This window comes from Hemiscyllium ocellatum, chromosome 48, assembly GCF_020745735.1.
Source record: "Hemiscyllium ocellatum isolate sHemOce1 chromosome 48, sHemOce1.pat.X.cur, whole genome shotgun sequence".
NCBI classification, from domain to species: domain Eukaryota; kingdom Metazoa; phylum Chordata; class Chondrichthyes; order Orectolobiformes; family Hemiscylliidae; genus Hemiscyllium; species Hemiscyllium ocellatum.
Window position 1 is genome coordinate 7930720 of NC_083448.1, and position 14849 is coordinate 7945568.

A 14849-nucleotide genomic window follows, 5' to 3' on the forward strand; every position below is an offset into this window, starting at 1 on the left:
ATTTGGATGGGAGAACCACCTTGGAAAACCAGAGGCTGTTGGCTTTGGGAACCCTCTTGTGGTGCAGTGGCAGCATCTTCACCTCTGAGTCATGAGGCTCTAGTTTAGGTGCTACCTGCTCTTTAGGTGTGTCATTAGTGTTCTGAACAGGCCCATTAGAAATTGTTTCAGGGCACTCCTGTGGTGCAGTGGGAGTGTCCCTGCACCTGGACTCAAGGGGTGTACTAACATCTCTCAACAGATTGAATAGAAAAATAGGTTAAACAACAAAAAAGCGATGTCTATGACTCCATGCCTCCTATACTTTAGAACAGAATCTATACAAGACCAAGTACAGGACAAAAACTATTTCATTTTCATATCGTTCAACTTGAAGGTCCAACCTGTGCATTTTGTACGATGTTGCTCACAGAAGTGGATCACCAACAACTTGCATCTATGCAGTCTCTCTCACTTCACCACATGTCACAAGGTGCATCACAATGATACATTCAAAAAACCTGACACCATCACAAAGCAAGCCATCAGACCAAATAGTGATATGCTTGGTCAAAAGGCAGCACCTTCGGTGTCAAAGCAACTCAAGCTGAAAGCACCTTGACTGCTGAACGCACATCTGCCAACAGTACAGCCATCAAAATCGTGAATGCTCACAATGCCAGAGTTGGGGGAGGAAGGATATGTGCCTCAAGGTCTAGCTCATTCATGTAGATCAGGAAGAGCAAAGATCCTAATACTGATCACAAGAGAACTCCATTACCATCAGCAGATAAGCTGAGGCAATGGTGCACTCAGGACATGTTGAGCTGGTGGAATTAAGTATTTCAAGTCATGGCATGGATAAGTGGGAGGAAGGTCTTCTCAGGGACAAATATTGCATCAAGGTCAAGAAAATTCTGCTTCTGATTTGGATGACTGCCAGGGGTTGAGCCAGTGTCAAGGGCATGTGGTTAGTCGTGTGGATCACAGACAATAGCTTTGCTCTTCACCACACTGAACTTGAACGAAGCATTGTTCAAAGCAAAGCCAGCAGTCTGATAATGTACACACAGTTCAGGGTTCTGATGGCTGAGGTATGAAACTTTTCTTCCTGATAATCATTACTTGAACAGTTTTATTTAAACAGTGATATGTTGAGATGTGTGCATGTATAAAACAGTGATATGTTGAGATGTGTCCATGAAAGGAGACAATAAGTGGCAAATCAAATAGTATAATAGATTATAGCAGATTTAGCATTCAGAAGATGGCATATCTTCCTACAATTACACAGGGCCTTGGTGATACCACACCAGGAGTACTGCATGCAGTTTTGATCTCATCTGAGAAAGGATATATTTGGCAAGGAGGGAGTAACGCAGAGATTCATTAGACTGCTAGCCAGAATGGCAGGACTGTCCTGAGTTGGTTCAGCTGGGCAGTCAAAAGGATGAGAGGGAATCTGATTGAAACGTACTAAATTCTAACAGGGTTGGACAGACTTGATGTAGGGAGGATGTTTCCCCGGTTTATGAGTCTACAACCAGGGGTCGGCGTTTCAGGATAATGAGGAGACCATTTAGGACTGAGATGAAGAACCATTTCATCACTCAGCGGGTACAGTGAATCTGTGAAATTTTCAACCACAAATCACTGTAAATATATTCAAGAAAGTGACACAAAGTTCTGAGGAAGGGTCACCAGACTCGAAATGTTAACTCTGATTTCTCTTCACAGATACTATCAGACGTGCTGAGCTTTTCCAGCACCTTTGGTTTTTCTTGCATATGAAGTTGGAGATTGGCATCTCAATAAGAGGATCAACTATGATCAGCACGTCTGATAGTATCTGTGAAGAGAAATCAGAGTTAACATTTCGAGTCTGGTGACCCTTCCTCAGAACTTTGTGTCACTTTCTTGAATATATTTACAGTGATTTGTGGTTGAAAATTTCACAGATTCACTGTACCCGCTGAGTGATGAAATGGTTCTTCATCTCAGTCCTAAATGGTCTCCTCATTATCCTGAAACGCTGACCCCTGGTTGTAGATTCACAAATGAACGGCAGGCCAAGTTCAAAGTACTGAATATTCTACTTCTGCTCTTATCACAGCATTTGAATCACAGAATCCCGATAGTGTGGATTCAGGCTATTCAGCCTATTGAGTCCACAATGACCCTCCAAAGAGCATCCCACCCAGACCCACTGGCCCTCCGCGATCCCTGCATTTCCCTTCGCTAATGCACCCAACCTTTGTACAGCCGGAAGAAACCCACACAGGGAGACTGTGAAAACTCCACACAGACAGTCACCCAAGGCTGGAATCGAACCCAGGTCCCTGGCTCAGTGAGGCAGAAGTGGTAACCACTAAACCACCATGCCGCCCTTAGTTTCTACACAGCTCACTTTCAAATCATGTCACTGTGGATTCAAATGAAAAGTGGGATGCACTAAGAAAATATCCTTGGAGCTAATGTTTGACATTAAAACACAAAGTTCAAAAGTCATTACATTCTCAGCGACAAGTCCCGATTTGTTTTCCTTATTCCTTCATTGGACCTAGGTGTTGCCAGCAAAGCCAGCAGTTTGTGCCACCCTCCTTGTCCCTGAACAGAGTGATTTGGGAGGCCACTTCAGACAGAAGTTTCAAGGCAACCATATTCTACATCTGGAGGTCAGACCAGATAAGGATTGCAGATTTCCTTCCAGCAGTAAACCAGTGAGTTTTTAAACAACATTCCATCAGTTTCATGCCATCATTACTAACACTGGCTTTCAGATTTTTCATGAAGTGAACATAAGTTTCACCAGCTGCCATGGTGGGACGTAAATCCATCTCCCCAAATATTTATCCTGAATTTCAGGATTACTTGACCAATGGCAGTCCCACTAAGCCACCCTCACTAACTTATAACAGTGCATCATTACAGCAGAGGTACCCATGTTGAAAGACTACATGATACATCTCTCAATCTACAGAATTACACTCAATCAAAGTTCGCAGTCTCAGATCAAAGAAACCATCAATTGTACCTCAGAATCATAGTATCCCTAGTGTGGAAACAGGCCAGTTGGCCCAACAAGTCCACACCACCTCTCTGGGGAACATCCCATCCAGACTTATCCCCTTACCTTATCCCTGAAAACCACCATGGTTAATCCACCTAACCAATCCCTGGACATGATGGGGCAATTTAGCATTACCAATCCACCCAACCTGCACACCTTCGGACTGTGGGAGGAAACCAGAACACCCAGTGAAAACCCACACAATTTTGGAGAGCGTTCAAACTCCACACAGACAGTTGCCCGACATTGGAATTGAACACGGGTCCCTGGTGCGATGAGGCAGCAGTGCTAACCACTGAGCCACCGTGCAGCCACCTTGTTCACTGCTTTAACTCCAATAAGTACATTCCTGCCATTGTGATTAAGTCCATTGTGTTCATGTGTTCAAAACAGATGAGAGAGACATAGACTCCTTGCACAGAGGAAGTTTATCAACTGCATCTCAAATACCCAGTTCCAGTCAACTAATCAACAGCCACCAGCTGCTTCCCTTTGAACCTTCATTACTTGCTCTATTAACACATCATCCTTTGCATATTGTTCATCCTTGGCACAATTTCAGAGGTCAATTGCAAAACAATACCAGACAAGAATTCATCTTATGAAATACTTACACAGTCTTATTCTTTAATCTATTTTTCGAATGCCCTATTGCTGTTGCGTAGCGCCGTTTAATCTGTACCGCTTTCTTGTGTAACAGTTTTCTTCCCTTCTTCCGTGGCCGACAAATCTGACACACCCACATGCCTGTGATGGAAGCAATAAACAAAATAATGAATTTCTGTCCGGTTGGAAGTTGTGTTGTGTTAACTGAAGAAATTCATGTTTAAAGCTAACAAAATTAACTGCCTATTTAGTCTATAAAATGACTCCTTACATTCTTCTACAATGCATTGCATTCCTCAGCCTCTCAGTATTCTAGAAGTTTCGACAAGATCACCCCCCCATCCTACTAAACTCCATCACGTACAGAGAGTACTCAACTGCTCCTCAAAATATAAGCCCTTGAGTCACAGAATCATACAACTCAAACTAGATTAGATTAGATTACTTAGTGTGGAAACACGCCCTTCGGCCCAACAAGTCCACACCGACCCTCCAAAGTGTATACCACCCAGACCCATACTCCTACATTTACCCCTTCACCTAACACTTTGGGCAATTTAGCATGGCCAATTCACCTAACCTGCACATTGTTGGACTGTGGGAGGAAACCGGAGCACCCGGAGGAAACCCACACAGACACGGGGAGAACATGCAAACTCCACACAGTCAGTTGCCTGAGGCGGGAAATGAACCCGGGTCTCTGGCGCTGTGAGGCAGTAGTGCTAACCACTGGGCCACGGTGTCGCCCACAAAACTAGATGAGGTATAATCTTAAGAGCAGCTTTCTTTTTCAGGATGGTTGTTCCAAAAGCTCAATTTTTCTCGATGACACGTGTCATTGATCCCTGGCATTCAATTCAAGGTGATGTCACTATGTGACTTTGGATGACACAGAAACAGACCTAGAATGCCTTTTCTAGTCTGTTTTCAGTCACTAACCATCTTGATTTCAAATGAAAATCTTCAGTCAGAAATACAGGGTGGAGGATCCACCTTGGTCTCTTCTTGAAGTCTCTGGCACCACAGATACCAGTCATCAACTAATTTGATTTCCTCCATGTGATATCAAGAAATGGATGAAGATATTGGACATCGACACAAACATGGACTGAAGAGTGAACTCCAGTAATTTTTGACAGCTTCATGGTGGCCCTTACAGTAAATCCCAGAGAGTGTACTATCAAGGAATTTGAGCACAAGTGGAATCGACTGTCATCACACGAAAAACTCTTGTTCCTATCATACGACAAACAAAGATACAAGTGGTTGTTGGGGGTTCCACAACATCACTGCTACAGTTCCTCAGTGTCGTGTCGTGGGTCCAAACATGTTCAACTACTTCATCCATTACCTTGGCTCCATCCTCAGATCAGACGTGGGAATGCTTGTTAACAATTGTTCAATGGTTCGCATAATTCATGAGTTCTCAGATTCTCAAACAGCCTACATCCAAATGCAACAAGACCTGGACGGTATCCAGGCTTGGGATTACAAGTGGCAACTTAACATTCACACCACACAAGTACCAGGAAATGACCATCTCCAACGAGAGAGAATCTAACCACATTCCTTCAACAATGCAAGCAGAAAAGGAGGCCCAGGATTTTGATCTACAACATGTTTCTACATCAGGATTGTGTGGGGTTTGGTGAGAACGCTGCAGGGCTAGGTGGTCGAATGTATTTGCTGCCTTTGTCATTTGAGGGGATACAAATCATGGATTTGAAATCTAGAGTTGAAGAAGTTTTGATGAATTGCTACGGAGCATCTTGATGATGCAGCACACTGCTGCCTCTGTGCATTGGTGACGGGGAGAGGGAGCATGGGATCATGTTGTTGGATGAAGTGTCAATCAAATCAGTTGTTTTGTCCGGAATTCTACGAAAGACAGAGTAATATAGACAGGAAAAGTATGGCCCTGAATCTCTGACATTATCTTCAGCAGAGTGAAGCTTTGCATTGCTCGCAAGAACAAAGCAATGCTTATGAAGGATTTAGACAGACACATGTACAGACAGGGAGTAGAGGGACATGGACCATGGGGGATTAATTCACAACGGTATCATGGTCAGTACTGACATGGCAGGGTGTCGATTCCCTGCCTGAAACCATTGACTCTTGTTGCACAATCCCCACTGGTAATCTGCTCCACATTCTCACCCAACCTCTGTTAAATCAGTCACTTTTGGGTTTCTCATTTACTTCTTTTGTCTCAGTCTGTCAACATGTTCCCTGGTGATTAAATTCCGGTCAGAACAGAGGGGCTAAATTGGATCCAGCTTGTTAAAACCTTTTTGGACACCCATTTTTGTCTTCTTATGCCAGCTCTCAGTAATCACTGTGCTCCATACTGTTGATTGGTGAAGAATTCTACAACTGTCACATTGTTGACTGTCTCTGTCGTGACGCAGGAGTGGTCTCTTTCATCTAGCTTGCAAATGGTCTTCTGGTCTCACTCGTCTATTGGTACAAGGAGATGATGAGGTGCATGACTCCTTTCACCTCCCCCCCCAATCTACTTGATCCCATAGGTTTCACATCAGAGAGTTTGGTGAAAAAAATGACCACCATGAACTCTAAGAAATCTAAGTGTTGCACCCCATTTCTCAAACGGCACATGAAAAGCAGTAGTTACTGGCATCTCATACTAACCCAATTACATTTCAGGAGGACTGAAAAGGAGGGCGACCCAAAGTACAATGTATCCAAGACGTTGGATAAAACGAAGGAGAAGACCACATTTCCAAATTCAATCAGAGCCCTTTGACAGCACTTTTGCAATTTATTCAGGGTATGTGCATTTCCCTGGCAAGGTGAACATTTACTACTATCCCTAATTGTACTGGAGAAAGTGGTGCTGATTTACTTTCTTGAATTCAACTAAACGATTTGCAATACTATTTTGAAAAGTCAATTGAAGTAGTCCACCTGTAGTCCAGAACCAGATGCAAGACTAATTTCCTTCCCCAAAGAACACTCATGAGCCAAAGGACTTGTGCAACAATCAAAACATTTCCAAGCCACCATTATGGAATTTGAACACATCCTCAGATGATTCGTTCCGATTTCTGGATTACTATGGTTTCATACCCATAGCCGAAAACATGCAATTACGTCGAACACAGAACAGTACAGTACAGGTACAAGGCCTTCAGTCTGCCATGACAGTACTGACCACAAGACCATTTTGAATTCATCCCATCTTCCTGCACATGTCCCTATATCCCCTGCCTGTTCATGTATGTGTTCTGTCTTAAATTCATCTCGAACATTGCTTTCTTTGTTCTTGTCAACTATGTAAAGTTTCACTCTGTTTTCAATGCAATGTTTAACTTGTTTTAAGAAATATTTAAAATGGGTTCTGTATGTGCCGGAATGATGGGAAACATTTGTCCTTTCTCCACAGCTTTTTCAGTTGTCAACAATATCATTATTTGAGCAGTTTGTGAACACTGAATCATTACCTTATATTCACCAAAATCATGTTTATGCAGAAAATGATTTGAAGGAAAGAACAGCTGCAGAGAATTGCTGGAAAAACTTGGCCCATGATCACATTTGAGAATTTGCCATGAAGTTTTTCTTGTGTTTAGCTTGACCATGCGCGAGGTCAGGAATAGTTATTTTTTTTGCGAAGACAAGAATTCTTACCTTTCGGCATCCTGGTGAGAGGTGGATCACAGCATTCCATGTGAAACCCTCGATCGCATGAGTCACAGAACAACATGTTATCCTGCAGAAAAAATAGTGACACAGATTATTAATCTTTATGATTTTGCCACTTATAAATATATAGCATTTTGCAAAACATTGGCTACTTTCAGCCACAGACGTTCGACTGGACGATGTGCGACATCCACCCTTCTCAACGGAGGCAGCCCATCTCCAATAGTTTCACGAGGCACCATCGACATAGTGCCTCCCAAAACTGGCCAAATGAAGAGGAACCAATGACCCATGTCCTCTGTGCTATTTGGCTGGTCCACTTAGGTTTAACATTGAATTCAGTTGCCAATTGTCAGCTTATGAAAATTTTCCAGCAGCCTGAGCCAAAGTCCATTTTGCAACCACCAAGCAATCATGTCAACAGAGCTTTTCGGAAGGAGCCATTAGTAAGATATACAACTGTCTCATAGCTATCAATCAAGAACTGGTTTCCACAATTCCCACAGCTCTGCACTCTTGAATGCGATTCACGCCAGTCCAAAACCTTGGGGTATTTCAATTCATTTCAAATGGCTTACAACGTTAAAGGCTTAATGCAAGTTCTTGTTTCTCAAAAATGACAATGTGAAGTTACGAAGCATTTTAATATGATAATACATTGTAATGCACTTCACAGGAGTGTTCTCAAAACAAACTAGCACTGTCACTTCCAAAGGCTGCCACTGTAAAACGTTCCTGAGAGGCACTTCATTTTGCCAAATTAATACACATTAGGCTACTTCATAAAAAAGTACAAGTCCCGGGTGTATGAGTTGTATACCAGCACGGATCGAGAACGAGCTATCAAGACAAAACAAAGAGTTGGACTAAAGTGGGTATTTTCAGGGTGACAATCTGTAACGAGGGAGTGCCCTAAGGATCAGCTCTGGGGCCACATGTATCAACAAAAAAAAAACCAATGACTTGAAAGAGGGAAGACAATGTCTAAGTTTGTGGACGACATGAGAAAGACGGGAAGGCAAGTGGTCACGATGGCAAACAGGCTGCACTAGGGTACAGACCGATTCAGCGAATGGACAAAAACGTGGTGGATGGAATATAATGTGAGGGTGTGTGTTTTGGTGAGAAAGACTGCAGAAACTTTGGAACAGAAGGATTTGGGAGTCCTCCTCTGTGAATCACAGTGAGCTCGCATCCAGGGTCAGCAGGTAATGGACAACTGGAGCACTGGCCTTTAATTCAAAAGGAAGTGGAATATACAAGTAGGGAGGTCTTAATTAAACTATTAGGGAAGTCTTACTAAAGCTATACAAGGCAATCATCAAACCACAGCTTGGCTAGTATCAACAGTTTTGGACCCCTCACCTCAGAAAAGATGTAATGGTATTGGAAAGAGTCCAGAGAATGTTTCACTCAATTGAGACTAGTTCTGAGGACTGTCTTGAGGAGAAGTTGAATAGATTGGGATTGTACTTTGGGTGGAGTTTGGAAGAATTAGAAGCAACATTCAAAGCTCTTAAAGGACTTGACATTTGGAAAGATGGCTTCCCCTTGGAGGGTAGTCCAGGACCAAAGGGCAAAGTCTCAGAACAAGGAGTCACAAATTTTAGACAGCGACGAGAAGGAATTCTCTCAGAGGGCAGAAAATCTGAGGAATTCGTTATCACAGAAGGTTGTTGAGGCGTTGTTATTGTTACGAGGATGTGAATTTATCTTTAAAAGAGTTAAAAGCAGAACTACCAGACACAGCACCAAGTGCTCTCAATAAGGCAACAATGTAACACCAGGTCAAACAGCTCGATTAGTTCTTTGCCTGGAGACAAAAACAAATGTGAATTTGGCCAATCATACCCTGAAAAGATACCAATTTTCAATCAAGTTTGAATTGAGTATACTGACAATCTTAAAAGCCAATGACATAATTGGATGCTTTGAGGTATAAGACCAGGAGAAAATAGAACAGTTGAGAGGAGAACTGCGTCGTTCTAGCATGTAACAGACTGCTTGATAAAAATCTCTCTCTTAAAAGTACCTTTTTGATCAGTAACCTGTCACGCAGAAATTTGTAACATGGAGAAATGATGATATAGGAAGATCCAAAGAAAAGAACCTACAGCTGCCTGGTTTTGAGATAAGTGTTCTTTTGTAAATCTTAATTGGGAGTTTTATCAGACTAGTGTTATCGAAGGGAAGATAAAAGATAAGTCAGAGTAAGGACTTGTACACAGTTGCTAACTAATTATTTTTTGTTATACTTTAAGAAATAAATTTGTTAGTTTTTCCTTTATATAGTTCATGGCCACTCTATTTTTCTACAGATTACTGCATGGGATAATTCTTTTCCGTGCAGCTGATTTAAAATTAAGCAGGATAATTTACTCGCTGTCATAACAGTTTGAGGGCTCGTCCAGGATGGGAACCAAGACGATCGGCATACTCCATTTGCTCTGGTTTGGTTTGATGATGTTCTCGTCGAGCACGACCTCCACCTCCACCTGGACCTGTCTTGCTTGGAGAGGATTAAGCCGATAGGGATGTTGTTTTATCGGAGTAGTATTCCCGATGCCTGCTTCACCCACCTGATTCTTACCTATGTCCTTACGCTGTAATAACAAACCTTTCAACTCCATTCTATGCTCCTGAGACAGATAGCTGACTAATCCATCCCACTCCTCTGGCTTCTTTACCAAATCGTTCACCTGACTCAACTTTTTCTCAATTTGACATGGACCACTAAACTTACCTTTGAAGGGATCTCTTATCATTAGTAACAGTACGAACACGTTATCCCTTTGGGGAAACGACCGAGCCTCAGAGTTTTTATCTGCCACCTGTTTCATTTTACACTGTGCCCTCTTTAGGTGCTGTTTAGCTAACTCACCTCCTCGAGTTAATCTTCCCTTCACCTTCGATACGGAATCTAATTGTAAGATCTCCGACTTTGATCCTGTCAATTTTTTGTTAATTAATTTCACAGAGCCTCTCATTTCATGACCGATTATGAACTCAAAAGGAATGGACGGAGTAGATTCATTTGGGGCATCTCTAATGGCAAACAATACGAATGGGATACCTTTATACCAGTCATTCGAGTAATCCTGACAGTATGCTCTTAACATGTTCTTCAAGGTCTTCCAAAGCTCCCTGGGATTCAGAATGAAACCCACTGGATTTAAAGTGCCGTACACCGAAGCTATCCATAATTTCCTTCAACAGCCTAGCAGTAAAATTTCACCCTTGGTCCGACTGAATCTGAGTAGCCCATAGAAAGCTACCAACTCCTCCACCGCCTTATTTGCCTTGATACTGCATAATGGAATTGCCTCGGGAAATCTGGTAGACACACCCATGACGGTTAACAAGTACTGGTACCCACTTTTAGTTCTTGGGAGGGGACCGACACAATCAATTCTCACCCACGTGAAAGGTTCTTCAAATATGGCAATTGGCAACAAACGTGCTGGTTTTATTCCTGCCTGTGGCTTACCTCCCATTTGGCATGTATGACACATACGGCACAAGTTAAACACATCCTTGTGCATTCCAGGCCAATAGAAATGTTTTTGTACTTTTGCCTGAATCTTTCGTCCCTCTCAGTGACCTCCTCCAGGTAGTTCATGTGGTACCTGCAACACTTCTTGTCTGGATACTACCAGCAATACAATCTAGTGCACTTCGACCCATTTCTCCTCTGCAATAATCTGCCGTGGTCTCCATTCCTGTCTAAGGATTCCATCTTTCAGATAATAACCCTCCAGAACATTCTCTGCCTCCTTTTCAGAGTACGCATCCACATAAACATCTCTTATCGTCTTGTCTTGTTGTTGCGAGTCTCTTAGCCTTTCAGGACTAAACACCTCTGTCTGTTCAGGTTTTTCCTGCACCATTACGTCAAACAGGGTATCCACTAACTGAACCTCAATATTTTCATCTTCCTCTTTAGTTTTCACTTCATGCTGTGACTTACGATAGTGGGATCTGGTTACTACACAGTCTGGGAAAATACCAGGATATTTCTGTTTTAACTCCTCAGTTTCTTGGTTTTCCTTGGGCTTCTCCACAAAAAGGGGTGTCACTCCCACCTTGGATCTGACTAAATCCTGGAATTGAAACTCAGTCAATCACTCCCACTGTAATTTCCCCAGTCTCAAGTTGGCATTCCAACCCAATCTTACATAGGGGAACGCTAAATTTCTGTCCATCCATCTCACAAATTACGACACTCTCAGATAACGGATCAGAAAGTGTGAATATTCACGCATCCCTTACTATCACAGCGAGTAGTTCGATCCTGCATCTCTGAAAATTATAACTTCTTGCCCTTCTCCCCCTGTTGTTTGACTAAAATTTACCCACGGAGGCAAATGTTTTGAAAAAAATCAGGGACTAACTCCCTCCCCAGACCCTGCCTAAGCTGTGCACTCTCCTGCAGATCCTCAGCTCTTCCTGGGGTCGCCTTTACTACCTTCACTCATGCCACCGGCTTAGCTTCTTTTACCAAGGCTTTTCCCACAATGCCTTTCTTTAAAGACCAGGAATGTGTGTCTTCATGTGTCCCACCTTCTGGCAGTGAAGACACCTTTTCCCAGTGCTCTTCTTGAACCACCAGCACTGTAATTTTCTGTGTCCCACGCCAATGTAGTGAAAACACCTGAGGCCTTTCACCTCCTGTCCACCGTCTTGGGCTCCTTTAACCTGTGGTAACATTGTGGGCGTCACGGTGGCACAGTGGTTAGCACTGCTGCCTCACAGCGCCTGAGACTCGGGTTCAATTCCCGACTCAGGCGACTGACTGTGTGGAGTTTGCACGTTCTCCCCGTGTCTGCGTGGGTTTCCTCCGGGTGCTCCGGTTTCCTGCGGGTCAGGTGAATTGGCCATGCTAAATTGCCCGTAGTGTTAGGTTAGGGGTATGGGTGGGTTGCGCTTCGGCGGGTCGGTGTGGACTTGTTGGGTAGTCCCACATGGTAAGTCTAATCTAATCAAACATCTGACCAGTGTGCTCGATTCTTGGCTTAGTAGTGTAGGATCTGCCCTTCTAATCTTCAGAGGACAAAATTCTGGCCAGAAGCTTGTCTTATGCACCAGCACGTACGCATCTGCTAATTCTGCTGCCCTTTTCACTTCTGAACTTTCTGTTCCTCCATGTGAATTCTTACCATCTCTGGAAGTGAGTTTTTAAACACCTCCAGCAGAATAATCTCTCCGAGAGCCTCAAATACCCTATCGATTTTCAAAGCACACACGCATTAATCAAAATGACCGTGTTTAATTCTTTCAAACTCACCATAAGTCTGACCTGATTCCTTCTTTGTGTTTCTGAACCACTGTCTATATGCTTCTGGTACCAATTCATAAGCACTTAACATTGCCTGTTTAACCTCTTCATAATCTCTTGAGCCCTCATCTGACAGCACAGCAAATACCTCACTAGCTCTGCCTACCAATTTAGTCTGAAATAACATTACCTATAAATCCTTGGACCACTCCATTGGCCTGGGCAATTTTTCAAGTGAAATAAAGAAAGCTTCAACATCTTTCTCATCAAAATGTGCCAGTGTTTTGACATATTTATATGTATCACTATCTTCTCTTTTAATCTCCATCCTGTAAACTTGACTTTGCTTGATGAAGCCGCAACTTCTCAAGTTCAAATTCTCTCTCTCTCTCTGGTCAGTCAAGAACCTTCTCTCTCTTTTTCCTCTCTCTGTCTTTCTTTTCTCTCTTTCCCTTTCTCTCTCCCTCTGAGTTTACCCTCTAACTCCATTTTCCTCAATTGTCATTTACGTTGTTCTACCTCTACTGCACTTATCCATTTCTAAAAGTATGACCTTTTTCTTTCCTTCTAAACTTTCATGGCAAATTTGATAAACATCTTCAAATCCCAGAACCTCTTTTGCAATTTTAAGAACCATTTCCCTCATTTTTAACTTAATCAACCACAAGACACCAAAATTAAACAAATTGTCTCACCTGTGTTTTATTTGAAGATCCAGAACACTAACCTGCAAGTATTTAAATCTGCTGGAATTTTTTGTACCCCAAATCTATTCAAGTTTGTCTGAACCAGTTCAAATCACGGACCCGAGCCCCTAAACTGTTACGACACAGAGTAAACTCTCCTGCTTAATTTTAAACTCGCAACACAGTAAAGATTTATCCCGTACAGTAATCTGTCAAAGTTCGAGTGGCCAAGAACTAAGTAAAAAGTAACAACTTTATTTCTTTAAGTATAACAGAGAATAATTAGCTAACAACTATGTACAAATCCTCACTCTAATCTATCTTTTACCTTCCCTTCTATCCCACTAGTCTGGTAAAACTCCCAATTAAGATTTACAAAACAACACTCATCTCAAAAACAGGCAGCTGTAGGTTCTTTTCTTTGGATCTTCCTGTGCCTTCTTTTCTCCTTATTAGGAACTTCTGCGTGACAGGTTACTGATTAAAAAGGTACTTTTAAGAGAGAGATTTTTATCAAGCAGTCTGTTACATGCTAGGACGAGGCAGTTCTCCTCTCAACTGTTCACTTTTCCCCTGGTTTTATACACCACAGCATCCAATTGTGTCACTGGCTTTTAAGACTGTCAACACACTCAACTCAAACTTGATTAGAAATTGGTATATTTTCGGGTATATTTTTAAAATGATTGGCCGAATTCAAATTTGTTTTTCTCTCCATGTAATGAACTAATCGAGTTGTTCGACTCAGTGTTACATTGCTGCCTTATTGAAAGCACTTGGTGCTACGTCCGGTAGTTCTGCTGCTTTTAACTCTCAAAGGTGAACACACATCTGCATAACATTATGAAGCATCGTCAAGACTGCGCTAGACAGATTTTATAAGTAGTGAGGGAATCAAAGATTATAGGAAAACACAGTAAAGTGGAACCAAGAAAATTACAGCCTGCGCCGATCCAGATCATCTATCTAAACCTGTCATCTATTTTGTCCTGATCTGACCCCTCTGCCTCCTGCCCATTCATGTATCTGTCTAGATACATCTTAAATAGCACTATTGTGCCCGCCTCTACCACCTCCACTGGCAACACATCTCTGGCACGCACCACCCTCTGAGTAAAGAATTTTCCACGCATACCTCCCTTAAACTTTTCTGACCCCAAGTAATCGAGTCCCCTATTCAGGGAAAAAGCTTCTTGCTATCCACCCTGTCTATCCCTCTCATGATTTTGTAGACCTCAATCAGGGCCCCCCTGAACCTCCAACTTTCTAATGAAAATAATCCGAATCTCAACCTCTCCCCCTCCATACCAGGCAACATCTTGGTGAACCTCCTCTGCACCGTCTCCAAAGCATCCACATCCTTTTGGTAATGTGGTGGCCAGGACTGTACACAGTATTCCAAATCTGGCCAAACTAACGTCCTATACAACTGCAACATGACCTGCCAACTCTTGTACCCAATACCCCGTTTGATGAAGGAAAGCATGCCATATGCCTCCTTGACCACTTGGTCAGCCTGCGTTCCAACCTTCAAGGTATGATGGACCAGAATACCTAGGTCTCTCTG

General features: G+C 42.6%; 1 protein-coding gene across 6 annotated transcripts in view; it reads right to left on the reverse strand.

The window, feature by feature from the left end:
* The window catches only part of LOC132837036 (histone acetyltransferase KAT6A-like), a 292136-nt gene that overhangs the window by 79270 nt on the left and 198017 nt on the right, over positions 1 to 14849 (reverse strand). For all 6 annotated transcript variants that reach the window (XM_060856693.1, XM_060856695.1, XM_060856694.1 and 3 more), the window contains 2 exons: positions 7307 to 7388; positions 3664 to 3796 (listed from right to left, as the gene is read on the reverse strand). In XM_060856693.1, coding sequence (XP_060712676.1) covers positions 3664 to 3796; positions 7307 to 7388 — 215 coding nt within the window. The remainder of the gene's footprint in view (positions 1 to 3663; positions 3797 to 7306; positions 7389 to 14849) is intronic.